General features: G+C 46.1%; 2 protein-coding genes across 4 annotated transcripts in view; both read left to right on the forward strand.

Annotated features, from left to right (window-relative positions):
• The window catches only part of TYSND1 (trypsin like peroxisomal matrix peptidase 1), a 339687-nt gene extending 319810 nt beyond the window's left edge, over positions 1-19877 (forward strand). For all 3 annotated transcript variants that reach the window (XM_069610514.1, XM_069610512.1, XM_069610513.1), the window contains one exon: positions 17251-19877. In XM_069610514.1, coding sequence (XP_069466615.1) covers positions 17251-17468 — 218 coding nt within the window. In that variant the 3' untranslated portion in view covers positions 17469-19877. The remainder of the gene's footprint in view (positions 1-17250) is intronic.
• A 2959-nt stretch (positions 19878-22836) lies between these two features.
• On the forward strand, positions 22837-25483 carry LOC138472377 (uncharacterized). The gene is made up of 2 exons (XM_069610515.1): positions 22837-24244; positions 24566-25483. Exons 1-2 carry the CDS (start codon positions 23980-23982, stop codon positions 25426-25428), a joined length of 1128 nt encoding a protein of 375 aa, XP_069466616.1. The 5' UTR covers positions 22837-23979; the 3' UTR covers positions 25429-25483.
• The last annotated feature ends 311 nt before the right edge of the window (positions 25484-25794 follow it).

A 25794-nucleotide genomic window follows, 5' to 3' on the forward strand; every position in this document is an offset into this window, starting at 1 on the left:
GAATCCTCATGAAAATGTTCTTTGGAGGAATATGCCGCCGTAACACAGGATGACATTTGGCAGAGAAGCAAACTAAAGCAGGAAGAGAACAGGAAACTGCTAGCTGTATGATTTGAGGGCACCAGCAACGGCGACACGAAGCATTAGATTGGCCACAGAGAGGTAGAGATCCATTGAAAAAGAACAAGAGGGGAGCCGGGAGCCAGCGTTTGGACATAGACCCAACAGCAAACGCCTGGATCTAAATTGCATTGCAAAAAGATGGGGTGCGGCCTACAGGAACGGCCATAGGAATGAGTATGGCCATGGGCAGCCAATGGGTGGGTAAATGATCAAACAACTGAAATAATCGCATAGCTGGACAGCAGGATTGACCGCCTTAGAAGGGGCATCCCGTCCTTAACTCCATTTGTAACTCGTGTGGATTTTCGAATTCCAAACATTGCACAAATCCCTCCTGAGGAGCCACTCGACGAGTGGTGAAAAACGCGTAGAGGGAAACTAATCACCATTCCAACTGAGGACAGGGGATTATCATTTTGAAGAAAACCCTAATGTACTCTAAGAAGAAGAAAAATCAAGTAAAGTAGATAACAATAAGGACACATCTGCTATTCAATCTAATGGAACACCGCTTTGAAGAAACACTTAATGAACTCAAATAATAAAGCTATCCTGATTTGGGCAATCAATTGGATGTTTAAGAATAACTATTGTAATACGTTATTATGATCAAGGGTTACAACACAAACCTACATTAAAGGAATATTTTTTACAACAAAATTGTGTCGATCTAGCAATTTTTTTCTCCAACGGCCTCACAACCCAATCCAGGAGTTGTACGTGCTGGTGCAGGATTTGAGCCTTTTTTTCCTATGTCAGTCATACCCAATTGGGCAGACTCAACTAGAAGACTTGGCCAGCAACAGCAAAACTGACATTATTAGTTTTTGTGAGGTTCACCACAGGTTTGCTTTAGGTATGCACATTTAAAATGACCAAACCTCTGCAACCGTTGTGTCACTCCTCATATGGTATTTCTCCCCAGCTGCACTCTAATGCAATAGTTAGGTCTTATAGGTGCGCACTGGATCTCAATCACACAGGAGAAAGATGGGGGGGACCTACAGAAACAGGCAGCAGTGTGTATCAAGTCAGAAATGGAGTGAAAAAGCTCCAGAACAAAATAACACCTACACGCAGAATTGCAATATGACACTTAGGAGCAAAATGACAGTGGGGCACCCAGGAGCAAAATTACCCCAGGAGCAAAATTACCTCAGGAGCAAAATTACCCCAGGAGCAAAATTACAGTGTGACGGGTACGAGCAATTCCCAGCAGGCAGAATCATGTTGGGGCACATTGGAGTAAAATAAGTTGCACATTGTTGAATCAACAGCATGGCCAATGGGCACAGTCGCAATGTGCCTTGGACAGAACGTACCTCAATGCACTTGGCCTGGAGGTACCAAGAGGATTCCTGGGGTATGGGAGGTCAAGAGTCTCATTTGATGCACTCCAATTGTTCAACCCCTCAACAAATTACTGGTTCTCGAATTAAAAGGCAAATATTCATACAGCAAAAACCCTCACTGCAATTGCAAAACTGCCACAGAGGTCACCCTTCTCATAGACAAAATAAGCAAAGCCAGGTTGTCCGTTCCAGTGCTTCTGTGACTTCCAAGATGGGGCCCTGCCCAGAATGGCCTTCTGCAATCGGTCTTTGGGCTCACAGCCCATTCATTAAAAGGCAAAGCACCACACATGGATTCTTAGCTACTGCTTCCTCATCTACAGAGGACCAAGTCTGACGACCTCAGAGCCCTGAAACACTCCACTGCAGAGGGAGCCAGGAGGGATTGCATACTATCATCCTACACGGAGACTAATTCCAAAAGACACATGGACAATTCTAGTTGTGGGCAGAGGACACAAATCTCCTTTGTCCCGATCTATACCCAGTTGCCTGTATCTGTCCCCCAACATCGTCCATCGAATCAGAGTGTAGAACCAAACGGCCTGCTTCAGATGATTGCAATGAAGCGGGTAATCCCAACAGATATTTTGCAGCGTTTCTACTCTTACCTTTTTTGCAGTTATGAAGAAAGTGTCTTGCATGCTAGATGTTGAGAGTTTCATGAAAGCAATAGTAGCACACATATACCTAGACATCCCAGAAGCATGCTTCACTCTTAGGATAATGGCAAGACAGGGGAGCGCAATTGCCAGGGAGGGTTGTACGAAAACAGCGTCTCCGAAGCAACCACAAAGCAAACTGCATAGTGGCACCAGAACTGAAGGGGCAAACAGAAGATCAGTTACAGTAGTAACAAGCACTCCCTTTCCCAAGTTCCCCTGGGATGATGGGCTTACCATTTCAAACAGGGGAAACATAAGTGTCTGTTGCAGTGGACGACAAAACACTTGAATCCTGCACCCCCTATTCCTGTGGCTCCTCCCGGTAATGTAAGGAACATCCGCCCTGTTTTTCTAAATGGTAGCTCGTATGAACAAGCAGTACCCCTGTAGCTGGGCTCTTGGGAGCTAGTTTGATCAGAAGAGGCCAGTGATGCCTTGACCATTCTGGTTAACAGAGACTCCATGGAAAAAGGCGACAGGCTGTCTGGTATGTTCTCCTTGGCAGGTTTCTTTGTTTGGGCCTTTTCCCAATGAGCAAAAATGTCTGTGTTCTAAAGAAAGTACAAGGGATGGAGGAATAGGAATGAGGACCTCAAGCTCATGCTAAATGAGAGGTTCAAGATGGGTACTCTGGCTAAGATAGTCTGAGGGAGGTTGGCTGTGCCAGCTGGATCTCTGGCATGCATATTTGCATATGCCCATCGATTTGTTGCTAGAGACAGGTTTTCCAGTTCATTGTCCTCCCCTGTTCCCAGAGCCGGTCAGTGTGAGTGTATTCCCCTCAGTCTTGAGCCTCAGACAAATACACATATATCTTTATTTTGATGACTAGCTCATCAGGGCTTCGGAACTGGAATCTGCTTTTAGGGAAAGTTCAGTGACACTGCATTCTCCCTCCCTAACCCCAGAGGGTCTATGATCCAATTTTTTAAAAAATGTGCTCAATGGAGGTCGAGGAGGGACTGTTTAAGACCAGAAAAGGGGATAACTGGGAAGGGAGCCCACGTGATCAGAAGAAAGAGATACCTCAGAGACCCTTGGCACGGGAAAAGGGGTGAGAGTGATTTTGATACCAGGAAGAGGGGATGTGTAACAGAGTTGGAGAGCCCATGCTCCTGTAAGAGGGAGTGACCGAAAAGGAGAACCCATTTTAATTCCAGAAGAGGGGTGTGCTCCAGCAAGGGGAGGAGAGCCCTGTGACCCTAGAAGACTGGTGCTTCAGTGAGCCTGCTCCTGAAAAAGGGGAGTTAAGTAACAACGAGGAAAGCCTCCGAAACGGTGTGTGTTCCCTCAGTCTTGTGTCATAGCATTGTTTGTGATGTTCGATTATTCACCAGGCTCACTGCTTCTATGCCATGAAACTAAGGCATCTCAAACAAACAGCAAGTATTTTTATTTTCCCCTTACCTGAAGTGTCACCTCTTTTTTTTCTCCTTGTCCCTATCCATATGCTCTCCTCCATTGACCAGGACTTTTTCTGAATAAACTTAACTTGACAATTTCTAAATGTGTTCCATACCAGCATCAGTTTATGTACGTTTTCTGCATTCTTACTCTGGTGTTTGACAATTCGAACCTATGCATACCTTTGCAAATACATGAATATTATTTAAAGATTTTATAACAAAATGCCTATATCACTGACGCACTGGTCTTTCCAAAATAAAAACGGAACAAAAGTACTAATGCTGATGCTATATAAAGAGGTTTAATGTCTGAATATATTTAAGAAGCCTGCTGTTCAAAAATTGTGCCAAGCATAGACGCAGCCAACACGTGTTTCGACCCTCCTGGATCTTTTTCATGGTCTTAATATACAAAAAGAAGGGTGTTCTGGGAGTTTCTCTACTACCAGCCTGTATCCCGGGTAAGAGTCTCAGCCAGAGTCTTTAGCTTACCATCCTTTCACAGAAGAGAAATGTCCACTACATATCAGTCTTTGTCCTGCCCAAGCGCAGTCCAGCACCGAAATGCCCAGCAATTCTCTTCTGACCAAGAGTACCAACAGCAACCCCAGACACGTGTTTTGACCTGGTTGGGCCTCGTCATTGAGGTGGAGCTGTGCCTCTCTAAGTACAGTGAGCAAGGGTTCCACGTCTGGATTACCCTAGTAAATTAGGGTGAAAACCCAAAGCTCCTTAATATGCAAAAAGATACTAGGGGAATCCAGACTTGGACCCCTTGCTCACTATTCTTAGAGAGGCACAGCTCCACCCTAATGATGAGGTCCAACCAGACCGAAAGACGTTTCTGGGGTTGCTGTTGGTACTCTTGTTCAGAGGAGAACTGCCTAGCATTTCAGTGCTGGACTGCCCCAGGCAGGACAAAGACTGATATGTTTGGGATATTTCTTCTCTGTGAAAGATAGTGAGCTAAAGACTCTGGGTAAGTCTCTCGTAACCAGGACTAATGTCTGGCAGAGGAACTCCCAGGACCCCCTTGTCAATTTGCTTAATAGTATCTTGTCTGTTTTCAGAGATTTGGTAGTCAAGGCAAAATGGAAAGTACCATGTTAGGGCTTCTGTGCCAAGTAACAACTTAAGTTATTTTACAATAAGGTAAATCTAATTCGAATTCACTTCTCATAACTGGTTCATGATTTGGTATGGGATCAGTACTTTCACAAATGAGGAATGGGGTTGAAAACCCATACTGCGTATCAACGGGAAACTGCTTCTGGGAAAAACAAATTGTGCCACAATTAAGTTCGAGTGCCTAAATGTTTGTGGTCTATCGAGGCACTCAAATACGATCTCAGTGGTAGACAGTTTAGCCTGGTCGCTGACTATGCCCCCCTTCCAAGGTTGTCCTGGGCAAATGAAACCAATCAGAGGGTGAGGAGGTGGTTTCTCATACTCAAAACATGTACCTTTTTTGTCAATCAAATTGTTCCCTCGACCCTCCTCTTATTTTGATTTTATTTTAAAATAATTGTCTTAATTTTTTTCATTTGTCATGTGTGAGAAACTCCAGGGTGTCTCCCTTATTAGTCCCCGGGGATCTGTCGTCCAGGTGGCCAGGACACGGCCATCGCTATTGGATCCAGTTCCTGGGGGTGATCCAGTGGGGGAGGATTACCTGGGCGCGGCGTCTTCAGGGAGTGGAAGTGGGATGCTGAAGGTCGAGACGCGGTATCCCCCTCCCTGTAACACCTTTTCCCCATCCTACCCTGTAGGATATTTAGAAGCTCTACCCCTCCCTTTTCCCACACAAACACTTTCTTGTATTGTAATAGACAACAGACTAACACCAGAGCCGTTTACCTAACATATCCCAACACACGGATCAAGCAATTGACAATAACCACGCACACCTGGCAGCCCTTTACCTTCCCCACAGGGATAAAAGACAGAGCATGAAAGCACACTTCGAGCAAGGCCGAATGGACGAGGAGACAGCTACACCAAACCGGCAGTTCAAAGGGAGAAGAAAGGCGGTGAGACCTGGAAGGACGACGAAGGGGGAATCGGCCTTGCCCTTTTCAATTCAGACCCGCAACGCATAAGACCGGGAATTGCAGCTGGTGTGTGGAGCAGCATATGTCAATGCTACATGGGGGCCTCTCGCTTTGATAAAGCAGGCGGAGAGGCAAGCTGGCTACCATGGTACTATCCTTGACTCCATAGAACAAAGAAGCCAACGGGTTCAGCACCGCCGGTGAGTCAGAGGAAGCTGATGGTAAACCGAACTGTGTTGAGCCCAAGGTTGCACGTAGCAACATTTTGAACGCAAGGTATTCAAAAGAGGAGTAACTTGTGTATGTGTTTGAACTTTAAAGAAAGTCCAGTTGAGGTTCAGTTACAGAGGGGTCCGGTGCCAATGTGGGCGCTCATTCGAACGACTCTGACCAGGACCTGTTTATAAACTACAAGAACCAGAAGGCCCTAGGAGAGGGTGCCATGAGGCGTCAGAGTGGTCCTGTAAGGGTTACGTCAAATCCCTTATACAATCGAAAGTCTCTGACCCGTGGCCAGAGGAAAGCTAGGAGAAGGCAACCCCGCTTTCCAATAAGATTGTGAACTGTGGAATAAAGCCAGTGTGAACCTGACAGAGGGAGGCCCAAGTTGCAAGAGGGATCTGAGCCTGGTGGAGGGAGATCCAAGGGGGGAAGAGAAATCGCCCAGGGTACAAGCGTACCGAAGAAACCTTTTGTTTGTTTTTTGTTGTGAAGCAGCAGGTCTTCTAAGGAAAGAGACTTTATCAATTAAGAGACTTAGCCCCTGAAGGTTTTGACATCGTTGAACCCGAACTATGAACCTCGTGCTGATGAAGCCTAGGAGTGTGCTGTGCTCGAGAGCCCCCCGTGCTCCAAACCGTGGGAAGGGAGACCCAACCATAACATCCTGACTTTACATTTTGTGAACACTTCTTTCTTTACTAGTGAACATTATCCCACACTCTTTTTTGTAATTTAGCAGTTAGGAATTGGCAATCGTTTTTTTTAGTATAGGCCCTTTTTCATTTGACAAGACCCTACTAGGACTGCCTTATTATTATTTGATGGGCGTAGCTTGCTCCCATTTTAGATTTAGGTTAGATTATGCATTTATCTCACCCATTTTAAAGTTCAATAAACACCCTTGAACTGTGATCACTTATGTCTGTCTTTACTGTTGCCACCATGAGTTCCTTACATATGTTATATGGGTTTTTCAATTTTCCCAAAAATGTACATTTTTTAAATTTAATGGGATTAACATGAATAATGCTTGGAGTATGTTAAAATGTTGATCATTTTGGTCTGTACTGAAACAATGTTGTACACATGACACATGTGTTTTGTTACTTTGGTTAATGTATTCCAGCCCCGAGGAAGACCTGTTTGAAAGGTTGAAACACGTGTCCGCTGTTTGGAATAATAAACGAAATTTGTGCAAAAAGGAGTACAATCTCTTGTAACTATCAATTTAATGAAAATTAACGGACAGTGGTGCAGGTGGCCAGTTAGTCATTCAGAAGCTTCATTCTAATGTTGACTGCCCTAGCAAGTGTCTCTAGAGAATCCACCAGAGGACGAAGTAGAAGCGGGGGAGAGATGCAGCGATCTCTGCTGCCTGCCACTCGGGAGCGGGGGCTCGGTGCCTCCATGAGCCAATGCATGGTGTGCCTAGGGAGTCAGTCTCTCTCTCTCGCTCTCTCTCTCTCTCTCTCTCTCTCTCTCTCTCTTTCTCTCTCTCTCTCTCACACACACACACTTTTTAAAAAGTGTATCCCTGCTTTCTGCATGCCTGTACTTTGTGTCATCTTGCTAGTTTAAGGTTTTCTCACAAACGATACAACAGGTTGTTTTCTTGCAAAGTGTTCTATCGCTGGAAATACAAAGTTGCAAGTTGCCAGCTTTCTGTGAATATTAAAGGGTGAAGTGGTGGGGGCGGAATTACAGTGCTTGTTGCAACTGGTTCATACGCTCGGGGAGCAGTAAGCCTGGTACTGCCCAATATAACCTTGGACAGATCTGTGGATGGGCGACTGGATTTCAAGATGGCCTAGAAGCCAGGTAAAGGCTTTATCTGCCCTACACCCAAAGTGTGCCAAGGTGAATGCCAGTCCCAGCCTCTTCTCAATTGTAGAACACAGGTTCAGACCCTCATAGGGAGCCAATCCCAGAGTGGGAGGAAACAGTACTCAATAAAACTGAGCCACCCCTCAGTCATTCAGGGTGGGTTATTGCTCAATGTGGTTGTGGCAGATGGTTGGTAAGCATTGGAGAGTGATAAGGGGCTGGTACAAAGGATTTTGGGGGTGCTGGAAGTTGAGATTTGGCGAAGGAGTAGGTGGTAACATCAAGTGGGAAGAAGGCAGTGCTATCCAGAGGAATCAAAGTGGCAGTCAGGAGGAGGAAAATACATCAAAAGTAAAAAGGAGGCAATGAAACTCAGGAGGGAAGCTGGCTTGGAAGAAAGGGGAACAAGAGAAAATAAAACATGCATATTGACCAGGAGGGACGATAAGGCAGTGTGAGCCGTAAGCAAGGATAACAGGCAAGTGGAGGCTTGTGACACAAGAAAGGAGGCCAGGCCAGGGTTAGTCAGAACATCACTATGTTGGAAGCTCTAGAGTTAGAGGAAGCTAAAGAAGAGATCCTATGGACAGACTGGTTAAAAGGCGTCTGCTTGTGGCTCCCATTCAGTGCAGCAGAGAAGTTGTGGCTTTATCACCAGTGGATTGAGGAAACCATAAGAGTGAACAGCAGACTCTTGGACCAGAGATAGTCATTGGGTACGGGAGCCTTGAGAGTCAACTATCAGAAGGGTGGTTCATGTAACCTGTACACTAGCAATGTCCATAGGGATGTGAGAGGACATCAAACCCATTATGAGCCATTTGGTTATTGTTTGGCTCATCTAGGCCGGTCCGATCATCAACACCTTTATGCAGAATCAACCTCCGTGTGTGAATGTGGTTTCAGTTGGGTCAGGCCCCCTAGTCATGCATTGTCTGGTACCCCATGGATCCTTTTTGCTACCTGTGCTATATAATATCTAAATAGAACCTCTGGGTGATCTAGTGTCCGAGTCCGACCACGACAAAACCCAACTCTATCCGAGGGTGACCTCTCAGGCTGACATCTGCTCTCTAATTCAGAACTGTTTTATTTTCAGATATCGCATCTTAAATAATGTAGGGGTCTTTGTCTCCCTTAGATTTTCATACTGCTGTCTAGACCCTTGTTACATCTCACCTGGACAGTGGTAAGGTTATGTTAGGTTTTATTTGTGTAGTGTTTCCTGCCATTTGTTTTGGCATTGGAGCACTGTACATAGGATGGCCCTCATGAAGACCATAGTCTGAGAAGACCAGAGAAAGCAGCAAAGCAGTGCATGCAGCAGTAGTTGTAGTTTAAGAAACCTTTCATGACTGTTCAGGTAAAGTAGAGTTGTCTAATGTCAATACGCTGGAAGAGGAGCAGATTGTATTGAAATGGTAGAGACTATTTTTTTTTTATAATTGATCATTTATTTGCAGCACACATAACCGGTGGGTATATAGGCGCTAGATACTCACTATGTGACAGATGGACCCATTTTTTCATGGTACTCCGCTTTATGCTATGGGGTGCCGTGCTATCAGAGGAAAGGCAGTGGGAATAAAAAGTCTACTGACCCCCTGTTGCAGATATCTACAGTTGAGGTGTCTTCTATACTTTTCATGCAGCATACATGCATATGGTAGGGACTGTGACAGCGGGACTGAATTTGTTGTGGGACTTCACTGTTTGCTAAGAGCACCGCACTATAGGAGAAAAGCTAGCAGGAATAGCATTTATGAACCCCTAAAGCAACTGTCTACAGTTGAGCGCTCTGCTATGCTTTACATTCATCATACATTCATAGTGAATCTTATGTAGACACATGCAAATTACAAAACTAGACCTAAAGCTTTTAAATTCATCCCCTCTTTGGAAAATTCTCGAGAACCTTAGTATTCCCTCCAATAATCACTTTTTAGTTGACTCAATTTTCGTGAAATGTTACGACAAATTGAAATCTGGGAATGATGGTATTGCACCACTACTCCAATTGTTTTTAATTCTAAACCTTATGCTCCTTGGTTTTCAAATGTTTTAAATTCTTATTGACAATTTGTCTTTCATGCGAACAAACCTAGTTGGAGTTTTTCCCCCTCACTTGATAATTTGGAGAAACTGCGATATCGCTGGCAATGTTACTCTAAGCTGATTTGATTTCTAAGTCTAAGGCTGCACATTATAACTCTTCGGTTGAGTCAGCCAATCAACCCAAAGCACTTTTTTCACTTCTGAAAGTTTTGAAAAATTCTCTTTCTTCTGGTTAGCCTTGCACTGGGAACCAATCACATCATGATTTCACTCTTCTATTCTCTAAGAACATTTTAGATATTAGACTGGGAATCCCACAGTTGGACACTGAGCACTCTCAACTATCTTCTAAATCTGCTAATGTTCGGAATTCCTTCATCCTCCCAAATGATAACACAGTGTGTAGATTGATGTCCATAACTAGAGCTACTCAATATCGTGATGACCCTTGTCTAGCATTCAAAGTTAAAGAAAATGTCTATTTTTTCACATTTCTTCATTGGCTTGTCCACCTTTCTCTGGTTTCTGGTTGTTTTACACACTTATTGAAGGTTGGACATGTCCCTCCATTATTGAAGAAAGCACATTTGTATTTGAGGATGTCCTGGTTCCTAGGCTATTCGTGATCACTCCTAATCAGACAGCATCTTTTAGGTAACGTAAACACTCCTGCTTAAACTTCAAGCTTTACTGTAGAAGAATCCACAGTGTCTCAGAGGTGTGGTAGATTGGAAGGAGGTCCATGCACCTGGCCTGATGCACAGCGCTTCTCTGTTTCATTCCCGCTCTCTTTCTACATTCCTCAGTCTCCTTGATATCCACCCTCCCTTCTGCTCTTCTCCTCTTCTGACATATCTGTTTTTAACATTCTCATTAGTGTTCTCCTCTTCCCACTTCATCTGTGTTCTCTCACCTCATTAAAACTCCCCATTCCGAACATCTATATACTATGAGACGGGCATGGTATCACAAGAGACACAGGCTCAAAGATGTTAGTCTCAAAACCTTTATTTACTAAAGTTCCTGGGTTGGTGTAATGCCTAACTGGCCCTAACACTAAAGGGATGGTTCCCTTAACTGATGTTTCTAAGGGCTGGCAAAGTCTGGAAGCCCCAAGTCAAAATCTGTCTGTGTCTAAACCTATGTTTGCCATCATTCTTTGACAAACTGTGTTAGGAAGTCTCTTAAAAGAAAAATATAGTGGTTCAACAAAAAATGTAGGAAACCAAGATTGGTTTCTGGTGGTCTCAACAGGTGTGGCTTGGTCAGCTTCACAAAAATGAATTCAATCAAAAATGGCTGTTCGTAAGACCTTCTCCACAGATCTTGCAGAAGTTTTACACTTTCAATGTCTTGAGTTCCTTGGGATTTCCTTTCCCAAGCTTTAGCTCTTCCAAGTTCAAAACACAACCAAAAGAAATACACACAGTTTCTCTCCGAGCTTCTCGGTTGCTCCCTTCCCCAACTTTTAACTCTGTTAGCATCAAAAACCAATTTGTATTCAACCTTGTCAGGCCTCTCAGGGTTCCCTTCTCCAAGCTTAGGCTCCTCTTCCCTAAACTTTAAATGTCTTAAATTCCCTGGGATTTCCTTCCCCAAGCGTTAGCTCTTCCAAGTTCAACTTATAACAAAAATAAATATACAGAGTTCCTTTTCAAGCTTCTCTGGGTTCCCTTCCCCAAGCCTTAACTTCTTCAGTATCACAAAATGATAGGTCTTCCACTTTGTTAGGCCTCTCAGGGTTCCTTTCCCCAAACCTAGGCCCCTTTTAGTTTTAAACACAAGTCCGGATGAGCCTTATTTTTATTTTATTGATCATTTGTAAGGCGCATTATACAACAAAATTGTTTTTCAAAGCGCCACAAGGCTAAATGGGAAGGCAACAGGGGAAATAATACAGTGACAAGAGAACAAAAAAGCAGCACTAAAATATATATATACAGTCGTGGTCCGAACTGTACCTAATGTCGCCCTCATTTGTGCACCCCCGCAGTCACTGACTTTGGGGGCGCACAGAATACTGACTGCCATTACTGCACCCAAGCAGAGCAGGGGCTGCGGGGGTGTCCCCCGTACCCTCTGGGCGAAGTAACATGAGTCGGGGTTGCGGGGGACAACAAAGTTAAAAACAAAGCACCCTGCAGCGTCAGCTCTGACCTACATAGGTGGGAGGAACCAACATCGACGGGATAGCGGGGAGTCAGCGGCGCACACAGAAGTGCATGCCGCAAAGTTAAGTGGGGTGGGTGGGTTGTTTTGTCCAAGGGAATGTGGGCTGGAGGCCGAGTATAAAGTGATCTACTTGATCACTGCGCCGCGTGTAATTGGAATTTTTCGCGAAGCGCAGTTACGGGCGGCACAGTGATCACATAGATTTGTCATGGCCCTTGTGGCATTCATCTGTTCAACGCATTGAAGAGAAGTGCAGAGGAGGGTGATGGGGAGGAGGGGAAGGGAGTGGACAAGTGCTGGAGGAGGGCCCAAGAGGGAAGTGTTAAGGGGAGCCAGGAGGAGTACCTCAGGCTAAGTGCTACTGCAGGAAGCTCTCAAAGGTGGTATGTGGAGACACCAGGCAGGGGCATGCAGGGCAATGCAGTGGGGCAGGTTGCTGGTAATGACTGGGAGGAAGGGCTTGAGAGCCTGTGAGGTTCATGAGGATTAGGCCACCGGTCACAGCGGCAATGGGGTGATTAGCAAGGAAGGGAAAGAGGGATAATGGCAATAGAAGAGCAGGGTTTTTAGCAGTTTCCGAAACTAAAGGAGGTCATGCTCAAATCTGAGAGGGGCAGGGAGTATGTTCCACAGGGAGGCACAAGGCATGGAGAGAGATCTGCCCCCCCCACTCTCTAATTAGATAAGCATTTAACAGAGAATTGGCATTAGAGGAGCATAGGGCTCTAGCAGGGGAGTATTTAGGGAGGGAGAGTTGGAGGTAGTGTGGTCTCCGGACCCAGAACTCCTTGTGGATGATGCAGAGGTTCTTGAATTTGATCCTTGCAGCCACCGGGAGCCAGTGGAGAGATTTTAGGGCTGAGAGATATGATCCCTGGGCTTGAGGCCAAGGATAAGTTGTGTAGCTTTATTCTGGATTAGCTGGAGGGGGCGAAGAGAGGCGAGATGGAGATTGAGAAAGAGGTTGTTGCAATAGTCTAGCCTGGAGAGGACCAGTGCTGGAGACAATGTGCTTCTGGGGAAAGGTGAGAAAAGGAAGATTACCTCTGAGGAGGTGGAGCTGGAAGTGGAACTTATTGGTAAGGTCCATGATGTGAGGGGTGAAGGAGAGAGTGGAGTCGGAGATGACCCCAAGGTTTTTGGCCTCACAGGATGGTGGGCATAGAGGGCCCAAATAAGGTGGCTAAAGGCTAGCAGGAAAAGAGGGCTCAGTTGTCACGATAAGGAGGATCTCTGTCTTACTGGCATTGAGACAGAGATCGTTCGCAGAACACCATGCCTGAATGGTGCACAGACAGTCAGGGATGAGAGAGGAGAAAGAGGGAAAAGTAGAGGGAAGTTTGAAGGAAAACTGTGTGTCATCAGCATAACACTGGAAATGAGTATAGAAGTTGGAGATCAGGTGAGCCAGAGGCGAGATAGATATTGAAGAGCCAAGGTGATAGGATAGAGCCCTGCAGAACACCACAGGTAGAGAGGGTAGCGGAAGAGGAAAAAGGGCCCAGTTGTAGCTTGGAACGGCTGTTAGTGAGGAAAGAGGTCAGCCAGTTCAGTGCCCGGTCAGTGATGCCAAGGGTCTCAGAGTCATTTTATGAGGATGTAATGGTTGACCATGTTAAAGGCAGAGGAGAGAACTCAGAGAGTGAGAACAGCAGGAGAATTGGAGTCGAGATTTGCGGGCATGGTTTCACAGGTGTTCGGGAGAGCAGTTTTGTTGCCTCTGGATGCCGGGAAACCGGATTGCTGGTTATGAAGGCAGCCAACAAGATCAGTGTGGAGGGTCAGTTGGGGTGGACCAACATTTCCAAGAATTTACCCAAAAGGGGGTAGTAATGATAGGGCGATAGTTAGCCAGGCAGGAAAGGCCAGCAGACAGCTTTTTTAAGAGTGGTTGCACAAGGTAGTGCTTGAGGGATAGAGAGAAAGAGACAGTGGCAAAGGAATGGTTGCAGAAGTCTGCAAGGGCCGGGCGAGAGGAGAGATGTTGTCCTTAATGGTTCTGGAGGAGCAGAGGAGCACCTGTTTGGAGGAGGCCTTCATAGAGCAGACCACTTTAGAGACCTTGTCCGGTGACATGGTCAGGAGGGAGAAGTGTGAGGGAGTGGAAGGAGGGGGGCCAAGGGAGGAAGAGGAGTAGGAGATGGGGTGGAGGATAGTGAGGACATGATATCCTGGGTTTTGGATGTGAAGTGGGAGGCCAAGGAAGTGAAGAGGGCCTGGGAAGGAAGGAGAGAGGTGGAGACTGCAAGTGGATTGGCGAGTTCCTTGCAGAATTTGGCCATGTTATTAGAGACTACAGTGATGCAGGCTTGGGTGTAGGCCCGCTTCTTGGTGTGGATAGAGGAACTATATTGCCTTTGGAGCAGGCGGCAGGCCAGTTTGTCGGACGATGAGCTCAAGGTCTGCCACTTACGTTCAGCAACTCTGCACTTGCATTTCAGGGATGCTAGATCAGAGTCGTACCAGGTGTTGTTCTTGGTGGCAGGTTTTAGACGGATCCTCATGGCAGGGGCAAGGATGTCAGAGTGTTGGAGAGGACAAAATGCAGATTAGCAATGACAGAGTCCGAGAGAGATTCCGGAGCAGGGAACGGAGGGGGGATGAAGGTGGAAGCAAAAGCAGCAACTGATACTCGCTTCACTGGTCGAATGGCAGTGAAGTAGGCTGGCATTGCAAGGGATGACACGGATAGAGGGCCAAAGGGCCTTTCCTTTTTATATACAGTTCTTTAATCCACATTTCACTTGTGGGGTACAATCAGAGACTTTAAAAAATGCCAGGTTCTTTGCTCCTCCTAGGCGCACCCACTCTGATCTGTAGCCCCTCCCTTTAGTCCTGGCTCTTTCTTTTTAACCTTTCAGTGCTTCCGGCACCCCGTTTTGTTCTCCTTTGTTTCCTTGGCTTCCTTCTCGTGCACACTTGCACCTTCCTTGCTCTCTCATGCACAATTGCACCTTTCTTGCTTAAGCGTGCAGACTTGCACCTTCTTAATGTCTTTACTCTTTGCTTGCGCCACTAGCACCTTTCCCTTCGGTTGGTTTCCTTATCTATATTCTTGCGCTTCCTGGCTTTTCCATATTTCCTTTCACTTTTCCGCTCCTAGCCGCTCTGCAAGCTTTCTCCCACTTCTTTCATATTTTCGCTTCTTACCGCTTTACAAGCTTTCTCACGCTTTTCCACTCTGCCGCTTTATCAACTGCTTTTTCCCACTCTGCTCCAGTCAATCGCACGCTCTTGAGCTTCTCTCTCACTGACATGAAACTCAGCGGGCAGTGTCGCATTGACAAGCGTTCCCTCTGGATACACAGGGTTGAGGTGAGGGTCTCACTACCTGCCCCTCAGACACCTTTGGTAATGGCACAAGTCCCAAGGGAACAAGCACTTTACTGAAAGCCAACAGCAGCATGCAGGGTGCCTCACACCAGCTCATTGGAGGCATGGCTCCCTAGCCACGCTGCAGCCCCTTCTCACCACCGGGCCAGCGTCTCGGCATGCTAATCTCCTCCAGGCTTCGGGTCCTGCTGCGCTCTGCGTCTCGGCCTTTCTGGTCATGTCAAAATCCCAAGCTCACTCTCTCCTCTGTGAAAACCCACACCTTTTTTTATAGTTAACAGTCAGGTGGAGTCAGGTGTGAGTGGTCGTTATTGAATTCCTGACCCTGCCTTATATCGTGGGACAACCTGAGTTCTTTCTATAGTAGGTTTCCCTTACTTTCCCCATGTTGATTCTACTGGTAATCCTCACTGATCTTAGTTGCATCTTCCTCGTCTTAGTATTTGTTGGAAATGGGGAGGGGGAGATGGGGTGTGATTGAAGATACCCCCTAAAAGCTGAGGGAGAGTGTGATGATGTATGATATTGAATGAGTGGTGTTTCTAATTTCTTCTGAGTGGGATTATCGGGGTAGTTCTAATGAATGGGTGATTGATCTAATGAATGGGTGATTGATCCAGTTTCCCTAGTCTTAGAGTTTTATTGGAGGAAGATGACCGGGAAGGAGAAAGTTGGTTACAGAATAACCTCTAGGTTTTCAGTGAAGAGAGAAAAGGTTAATGTCATGTTTTGGAAGGTTTGGTTTAACTTTAAATCTGGGTTTCTCTATATTCCTTCCTTTTTAGGGTAAGATGGGGTCTTGATGACAATATCCCATGAAAGTAGAGGGAGGGTAGGATGGATAGGGACAAGGTATGAGGAAGTACCATGTCTCTCCTTCACACGCTCTCCCCTCAGTCCCCAAGAACCCCCACCCCCGGGTGATCCTCCCTCGCTTGTCCGCCCCCAGGGTTGGGATCCAAGAGCGATGGCCCTGCCCTGGCCAACTGAACAAACTATCCTTGGGGATTATTTGTGAGATCCTTTTGGGTTTCTCACAAAAGGCAAATCATCCTTGGCCTTCTCGTCCTCCACCTTTTGTTCCCCTTCCTTCAGCTTATTATTATTATTATTATTATTATTATTATTATTAGTCATATTATTATTAGGGTATTTGTTGAGCGTGGACCTAGCTTTGGGAAGCAACGGAACACGTTACAATCAGTGGGAGGATGAACACAGTGAGGGAAGCAGAGAAAAAAGGAGCAGGGGCTATCAGTGGAGGGTGGGCAATTGGTAGCATGGGGGGAGACAGTGTGGAGCAGATCACTGAGTCTCAGGGAGGGTGGGGACTCCAAGGTTTGTAGACCTAGGTAGCCATTCCTTGAAGAGGAAGGTCTTGACATCCTCTAATACATTTGAGGTGTGACTAAGAGACTGTGTGTGAAACAAACTATGACCATGGTCATCCTCTATAGATTTTATTCACAACCAGTGAATTTGTTGAAAAAAATGTGTTGTTGCTGTTGTTGACAATATCTGTCTGGCCGAAGCAGACAGGAAGCTGGAATACTCCTTAAGGACAGGAATGACCATTACCTATGTGAGGGAGCAATTGTTTTCTGTCAAACCACTAATTAAACCAGGACTAGATGCAAACTGAAGTTAAAATGTAGTTAGGGGGACCTATCTCTAATGTTACTACTTTGGTATCCTTGTTGTAGACTCGTAATAAGACCTGCTACCATATAGAAGCCCCTTTTTTGGGAACCTCCAAAATGAAGATCCTAATTCTAAAATGCTGTCTGGATGTGTTTTTTACTGTGTCTTTGGGACAGTACCAGTGGGGGGAAAAGCCTAGGTATATGTTTTAGCATACTGGAAGGCAGAATACAATATGGCTGTGTTAATGATATCATGCCACCAGTCTGAATTTGTCAGTGGGTATACGTCTAGAGCTTTCGATTGTAATGTTAACTTTTAGAGTATCACATAAAATAACTTTCTGGCTGAGCTCATCATTTCAAGAAGTTACCACTTGAGCTAACAGTGTTTTTTTTTATCCCAGGGATTGTTGCCAGCAACACGAGAGACAACAGTGTTGGAGCCACGTACCCACATCTGAATTTCAGTGTCCCCATCACTCTGATGCAATCGGGGCTGTCCCGGTACAACAAAAACCGAGATCTTGGGGGCTTTGAAGAGCTCGGCCAGGCCAGCGACTCTGTGAGGGCAGTTTGGCGTCTGCAGAGAAAACCCAAAGAGCTCAGGAGAAGCAAACTGTAAGAGATACCAATAAGGGAGCAAAGACAAAGGAGGATCAAAAGGTGAAGCAGGGACTGCGAAGAGGCAGAACGAAAGGAAAGCTTGGACAAGTGAATTCAAGGACATGAGGAGCTTGGTGTCTTTTTTACCTTTTAGAGCACTTATTTTGTTGACTTGGAGCAATCGAGAAAGATGAAGATAAAATCAACCTTTTCTGAGAAAGGCCTTGGGATGCTTGAGTGAAATGCCTCAACTACAGGTCCATCCAGAATTTCTCAGGACTTTTGACAGGCAATTTCATATTGTTGGACATGCTACCCCACACGGGAATTAAAACTAATGGTGAATATTGGAGGGATGGTAGGCATTACAATCCATGTCTTTCACAAGTCACCAGAGTATTTCCTGAATTTGGGAGAGTGCTCCTATGTCAAAGTATTGCCTGTTGTAATCTTATGTCACGTTGAATTCAGCCCACGTTGACTGGTTGTCTGTAAAAGTTGTGACATTGTCAAAGTGGAGGCCTTGGCATGGTCATGGGGAAATCTGGCACTAAAAGGGGTGGCAGGCAGTAGAAGGTTTGCAAATATGTGAACAATATTATGATGTGGGTTACTGTCTAGACTTCACCCAATCTGTGTAGGTTCTGCACATCTAGACCTGGGGCCTCATTAGGACCCTGGCGGTATGGGTTTAACGGTGCCAGTAAAGGTGCCTGCGCCGTTAAACGCATGCAGCCCTATTACGAGGTCCCCTCGCGGGACCCGCTCTGGACGTCTGGTCACACCAGACGTCCTTTGCGGGTCCCGCGAGGGGACCAGGGAGCTAACAACGCACCCATTATTAACGGGCCCGTTGTTGGCTCCCTTCCCATTCCCATTGAGCCCAATCGGGGCTCGAATGGGGATGGTCCGTGTTACCTGAATGGGGAAATACCGGGCCATCCAAGGTCGGAATGGCCCAGTATTTCCCCATTCAGGGAACCCGGACCCGAGTTTGGATGCAGCCAAGGGCATGGCTGCCTCCCAACTCCTAATGAGGCCCCTAGGCTTGTATACAGAGGCTCCATTAGACCTCTTCAGTGGATAGGATTTGTTGTTCAAGAATTTGTTAATGCGTTGCTGCAAATTCGAAATTCTGAAAGGTTTCTGAGAGTTGCAGGCACAGGGTTTCTAGTGCAATCTTCAAACTTTTCTCCTGCTATGCTGTCGCATACCGGGAAGACAAAATGTAAAGCTTTTTGTTTTTTCACTGAGATATTGTTCAATCGAATACTATAAAGGGTGCTGGGTGCGCCACTCAGACAATCCTGCAGCGGATTGGTGAAACATCACATATTTCGATAGAAACGCCTAGAAAGTGTTCACATTTTCTTTACAGTACACTGTATGTAAAACCCAACAGTATTCCTCTTCATATATTCATATCAAATGCTATCTCCCCCTCTCTCTTGCACGCTTTGCTTTCTCCAATCTATCCAATGTCATCCCTTGCTCTTTCCCTTGTCCTCTCCTACTTTCCTCTTCTCTCCACTTCCCCTTATCTGGTGAACTGGCTCACATATGTAGCTGCATACACTAAAACAGTTACCAATGTCACATTTCACTATGACTAAGTGATATTGTCATAAAATGTTCATATTTAAATACTAACCATAATTAGTACCCGGTGCGCTGCAAATTCAGAGACACTTTTGCTCCGATTGTAGCTTTTCTGAGCCTTACCTTCCGGTAAGCCTGATCACATTGCGGTGTACATCTCACGCCGGTCTCCAGGCCTATGTGTAGTCCTTTCTCCTGTTCCATGACGGTCATTTTCTTTGTTTGCCATGGCTGCCATGGAAAGGGAAACAGACTACGTTTCCCAGTCCGCAGTGGCCAACCGAAAAAACCCACCTTGAGTACCCTGGTCTAATGGGCCGGGGTACTAATGGCAATAAGCCCCTCGTCTGGGGGTCATTACAGCATCGAGTAATGCCCCTGGGGCATTCGTTAAGGCCCTTGCAATGCTTGCGCCTGTAACTATGGGTTTTGGTGACATTAACTGACGCAGTAATGCCTCCTAGCTCGGGGCTTATTGCCTAAATAACACATTGGTTATTTACCCTATGGTGAAACAGACAGGTATGAGTATGTTGAATATTTTTTAATTAAGACATTGAGATGTTGTGACGATATGGCTTTGGTGATGTTGCTCTTCACTGCCATGAAGAAGGCTGCTATGAGTCCCTAAAGTCTCACCAGTTGGTTGCAACTATCTCACTTTAAGGCTGGCGAGCAGTGAGACTATCTTTTAATGTGTCCATAATGATCTCACACCAGGAAATCATAACTTCCTTTCAAGTATTCGAATTTGTTGCAGCAACATCAAAGATCACACCCACACCATGAGATAAATCAATCGGCATAGTAATAAATTCATGTTTTCTTATTTTTGTATATGATTTTTGATCCAATCAGGGAGTCTCTACGTTAGATAGAAGGAGCCACTCTCGTGCCTTCACCTAGACTAAACAGGGGAACATGGACATTGCAATCCACCCAGTGCATGGGTTTGGAACTGTTAGACCTGAGTTCTGTAACCGGCATCTCTCCAGCAGTTTTGCACTCATGATCCCTCACCATTGGCTCTGCTGGCTAGTGCTAATGGGAGTTATAATCCAAAACATCTGGGAAACTAAAGGTTGTAGATGCCTGTACTGTTCTACTGTAACGATATTCATCCAACAGTCTGTGACAAATGCAGCTTTAAACTTGTAAAGAGACCTTTTCTTCACATGTAGCCCCTACAACCCCTCCTTTTTGACATTTTTCATCACAGCTCTACTACTCTAACACCATAGTGCCTTTCAGATCCCATTTCTGACTTGCTACATTCCTGGGCTCTGGAGTCCACCTTTGTTTTGGGTGACTTGTGGTTTTGAATGAAAAGCTTACAGCCACATCAAACCTTAGGAATTTATACTACTGTCTCAGCCGATTACCCCCACAACTGGACTGGCTCGACCCTCTCCTGTTTATGTACTTTTTACCCATCCAGTTCTCACAAGCCCCCCATCCCTTCAAAAATCACACATTCTGCACTGACGCCTTTTTTTAGTTTGAATCCTAATCTCTTAACCCACACCGTCATGCTCCTCAGGAGCAGCTGCATACCCTGCCTCTCCATATCCAACTTGATTGAGGAAACTGCCTAGACGTGTTGATAGCCAAAACAGAAAAGTTAACCTATCTGACCCAAGTCACACCACACAGGGTTCTGCATCCACAGGTATGCTAAAAGAATCTTGGATTTCGCCCATTTTTAAAGAGCACAATCAGACCCAGATCACCCTGGTAATTACAGACACATCCATAATATTCAATTTCTGATAAAAACTGTAGAAAAAATAATAACAATCAAACTTCCATTATTCGTCGAGACCTGTAATTACATAGGAAATAAAGAATACGCTTTTAGTCATGAACGTAGCACTGGAACAGCACACAGATGTCTAGGTAAGTATTTATGGACCATGGACAATCATAAGCAGGGATATATGGTATTAATTGTCCTCAGTGCTTCACACGCTTAACCCCAGGCTCATTCTCCAGACATTACGTTCTGGTGTAGGGATGTCTGACAGCACTTTTGAAAGGGTTCCATTATTTATTTTGCTGAGTAAATACACCCCCTTAGTCAATTAGGATATGAGACAGAGCCGACCTTGGTGCAGTATGGGGGTCCATAGCTTTATTAACCCCTTTATTCAACAAGCCTTTTCAGAACCTACTTCATTGTCCCGGTGTGGGCTGCCACTGGTGATACGCAGCTATTTATTAATTGACCAGTGACTTTATATCAGATACCAGCACCTGAACAGGATTAATATGGATGTAAAAGGCTGGCTGCAGTAAAACTGACTGAGTCATCACTGAGTCATCACAGCAACACACCTGAGCTGGTCATAATAAGGACACACTAAGAAATGAAGAAGCCATCCTCCCAGCTTGTCAATTGAAACCTTAACATTCCCCATCCTGCCATGCGTTAAAACACTGGGAATGATATTTGACCCAGCCTAGGATGTGACAGATCAGGTAAATGCCCAAGTAAGTAGCACTAGCCACTAGATCTGCCTTTTTAAGTGACTATGTAGATACTGTGGTAAAACGCATCTTGGCATTATTGCGGTGGGCGTTGTTGGGGTTACGTTACAGTAACTTTCTTTACAACGTTACTACTAAACTCCAATTCAAAGATCTCAAATTCTGCAAAACAATATAGCCCCAAAAATACTAATGGATGTTTTGGCTACCATTTTTCATTAATTCTTCATCACCTCTGTTGGCTCCATGTTCGGGCCAGGGAAAATCTTAAAGTAACAATTCAAACAAACGGAAGCTCGCATTCAATGTCTAATGTGCAGTGTTAAACACAACCTGCAGAATTTGGAATTGCATCAAGTCGTTAAGTCAACAGGACACCGGCTTGTGTGCCCCACTGTTAGCCCACTCATTTAAACTGAGGGAACCAATTTATCCCACCTATTTACTTTGGTTTTCCCAAATGTTTTTGTGCAACAAGTAATCCCATTCCAAAACATTTTTCGGAACCATAATTGGTTCAAAATTCAAAACAAAAAAGTCCAGACACTTTGTCGTTCTAAATCACACCACCATTTTCAGATTTTATCGAACTTAAGTAGAATATAACTCTGAATGTTGTTCACTTGTGTTAATTCATCAGTCCCACCTATGAATTGCCTCAGCTTTACAATGCAGAAGGACTCCAAAACCATAGCCTCCTGACTCCATGCTAGTCCGCTCAATTGCCTGCTGCTTGTCTCCCATGTGTCTTACCTGCTTCCTCCAATAGACAGGGTTTAGCGCCACAGTGTCAAGGCAATCTTCCATTCATGGGCCTAATTCACAGAAGCGTTTTATAATGGCAAAATTCCATTGGAAAATGCTCTGTGAATCAGGCCCATAGTGAGTAATGTACATCATGATTAAAATATGACTTGCCATGGTACCATCTCATTCAGTCCAAAAGGTATTTACGTTTTTAAATGGCAAATACAGAAACATTTTCTGCATTTTAGAATTGCTGTTCACTGTCCTCCACATGGTGATTTTGGAAATATCTCAAGAACATTAAACCTTAGCAAAGGGATAGAATAATTCATGCTGTTGAAATGCCTCAACAGGGTGGGTTTGGCTATTTTTGTGTGAATATCCAATTTGTTTCTTCATTCAATCTCTCTCAATGTATGTGGGGTTTCATTTTTATTTTCGGCTAGCAAGGTTTGCAGGCACTGGGGTTGAAAGATATCCATTCTGGTGATGTCGACAATGTATGATGATCTTTTGTGAGAAAACATGGTGAGGTGTACAAATAGATGCCATTTCAGGAGCAGCCACTAGTATTGCCCAAGTATTTTGGATGATCTATTTGATTTTCTTGCAATAGGAGTTGAAACTTAAGGCACCAAGAATGTGTTCTATGTTCGATTTCTGGACTTACACCAAAGCTTGTGTTCTGATTGCCGTTTTAAATCTGGTCCATGCATTGTGTAAGAGTTTGGTGTTGTAGTCTATCTGCAAGAATCTGTTTTCACAATCTTTAAGAGCTATGTTCAACTGAGTTTCATTGTACACATTTTTTTAATGTCTAAATTTTGAGACTATGGTAAGGGAGAACTCCATGCAGGTGAATAGTATGACTAACCTTTTAACAATGTGCTCTGGTCCATTGATTTCCTATATAGACGTTGAGTGATGTTTGTGTGTTAGGAGTTCATGCCATACCTGACCAAAATGCATTCATGCTTTTCTAATTGAATGTCTTCTGTTTTTTCACAAAATCTGTTACGTCCTTCATGTTTCTTGTACCCCTCTCACCCTACTGTTGTCGGAAATAATCAGTATAGATTGAGAGGCCCAATCACACTACACTGTGAGGATGCAATGGGCCTCATTACGACCCTGGCGGTAAGTAGCCGACATTATCGCCATGGCGTAATGAACGTTTATGCCGTGGACCGATGGCGGAAAGAGCGCCACATTCCGACCCATCGCGCACGAGCATTACGCCATGGCGGTAATGCAAATAACGCCATGGCGGAAAGGGCCCCTACCGGCATCGTAGGCCGCGCAAGGTGCACTACCGCCACCCATCTCAGCGGCCACCGTAATTAGCGGCCACCGTAATCAGCAGTGGCAGTAATTAGCGGTCACCGTAAAAAGCGGGACCGGAAATAGCGTCATCGCGGCGGAACGGGAAACAGCACGTCGGCCATCTTTAAAAACACAATCCATTGCCATTCTTCCCAACAACACCAGATCCAACCCTGACACCTGTCCCAACCAATCACCCACCCACTTAACCACCCAAAAATGCCCAAAGTTGTCAAGAAGGCATGCGACCGCCAGCGCCAGGACAGATTCTCCCGGGAGGAACTGAGCATGCTCGCTGAGACTCTACAAGACAATGCAGCCGTAGTTTTTTCGACGCAAATGACCAGGCCGGCGATAGCCAAAAAGAAGGCCATATGGGCCCGGGTGGCAGAGCGTGTCAGCGCGGTGGGGACCGACCCCGCACCCCACAGCAGTGCAGGCAGCGGTGGGATGACCTTAGGCTACGCGTAAGAAGCATCATCTCTGCCAACCGCAACCTTGCCCTGGCTACCGGTGGAGGTTCTGAATCCCCACTGAAACTCCAACCGTGGGAGGAAATATGTGCCAGCACGATAGGCATGGAAGGCATTGAAGGCGTCGGAGGGATGGAAAGAGGAGTACCGACATCAGGCGATGAAGGTAGGTGCCTCAAATCAAGACATGCCATAGTCACTGACGTCCATTCATGTGTAGCACAATGTTGCCCTAGAGTGTAAATGCAACACATTAGCTGGACACTGCCCACAGCCACATGCGAGCTCCACCCTGTATACATGTAGCATGCACACCCTAACTGCCGGCACCCACATACCTCCATCCTCATTCCACACAAAAAGGAGACAACCTGCATGCCCCTGCCTCAAATGTGCCTCATCTACTGACCAAAATCATGTCAATAATTGTCATTCCAATGTCCGCAGACCCATCAATAACGCTCTCCCCTCCTTTGCTCCATCACAGGCTCAGAATCACACCCCGAGGACGAGCACACCCATGCGACAAAAAGAGCCAAGAAGGCCAAGACAACCATTCACGCACCCTCAACCTCAGCTGCAGTGAGCCAGACCCCACAGCAAGCACAATCGACTGCCAGCAAACAGGACGGCCCACCGGCAAGCACCCCAGTAGGCAGCAGGCCAGCAGCAGCAGCACCACTTGTTCCAACATTGCCTGCCACAGAAGGCACCGGTTCTGCGGCCAGCAGCACCATTGGAGAATCAGCTGCCATTGCAGCATGCTCAGACTTCGACATTGAGGAGCACGACGTCAGACACCCCACTGACCTTCCACATTCCCCCTGTTTGTCCCATGCCAGCCCCCATGAGGATCCCACACAGGGGCACACAGAGGAAGAGGAGTGGCCATCTACCCCACGCCCAGCTCTAAGTCCACAGGAGGGGAGCAGCCCCTCCATCACACCACCGGCAATGGGCATGGCCCAGCAGGGGCAACAGTCCCTTGAGGACATCATTCAACGGCAGCAACAGCTGTCCACGCTACTCACCAAACATGCTGCGGAATGTGTGGGGGCTAGGGCAGCCATCGAACAGGCTACGGAGACCCTAAGGGCCGAAATTGCGCAGAGCACCGACACCCTGAGGGATGCAATGCAGTCCACGTCAAGGGACATTTGTGGCGAACTTGCCGGGGTGCACCGTGTGCTCTCAGAGCTCTCCCACACCCTACAGGACATGCATGCACGGGAGCAGGCAGGGACATCCTCCGTTGCCAGTTCTGCCCAGAGCAGCCCCGTCCGACGTTCAGGATGGAACCTGCGCTCCACAGGCAGGGGTGCCCCGGGGGCCGGGAGAGGGGGTTTGTAATAGCCTGTGCCCACTGTTACAGGCATCTGTAGACACTCACAGGGGGTGTGTTGGGGTGTGCAGGGGGGAGGGTGTGTGTTGGGGTGTGCAGGGGGGAGGGTGCAGGGGGTGTGTTATGGTGTGCAGGGGGGAGGGGGGAGTGGGGAGGGTGTGTGTCACGACAATTTATGATTAAAATACACTTTTTCCTTTTTTCCAAAATGAAATGTGTGGACATTTTCATTGCATATGTGTGCTTTATTGGTGTACAGTCCACAGTGTGCATGTCCCAGAGACCCTCCTGTGCATCGCCTCCTCCATGAGGTGCGGCCCCATCTGCACCCTCCTCATCCTCATCGTCAGGTGGTTGCAATTCTGCGTCAGAGG

The sequence above is a fragment of the Ambystoma mexicanum genome, chromosome 8 (genome assembly GCF_040938575.1).
Source record: "Ambystoma mexicanum isolate Mex_15411 chromosome 8, UKY_AmexF1_1, whole genome shotgun sequence".
NCBI classification, from domain to species: domain Eukaryota; kingdom Metazoa; phylum Chordata; class Amphibia; order Caudata; family Ambystomatidae; genus Ambystoma; species Ambystoma mexicanum.

Coding starts and splice junctions, on each gene's coding strand:
- LOC138472377 (XM_069610515.1), top strand. CDS start 23,980: ATGGGCCCGGGTGGCAGAGCGTGTCAGCGCGGTGGGGACCGACCCCGC. Junction 24,245..24,565: donor ACCGACATCAGGCGATGAAG/GTAGGTGCCTCA, acceptor GCTCCATCACAG/GCTCAGAATCACACCCCGAG.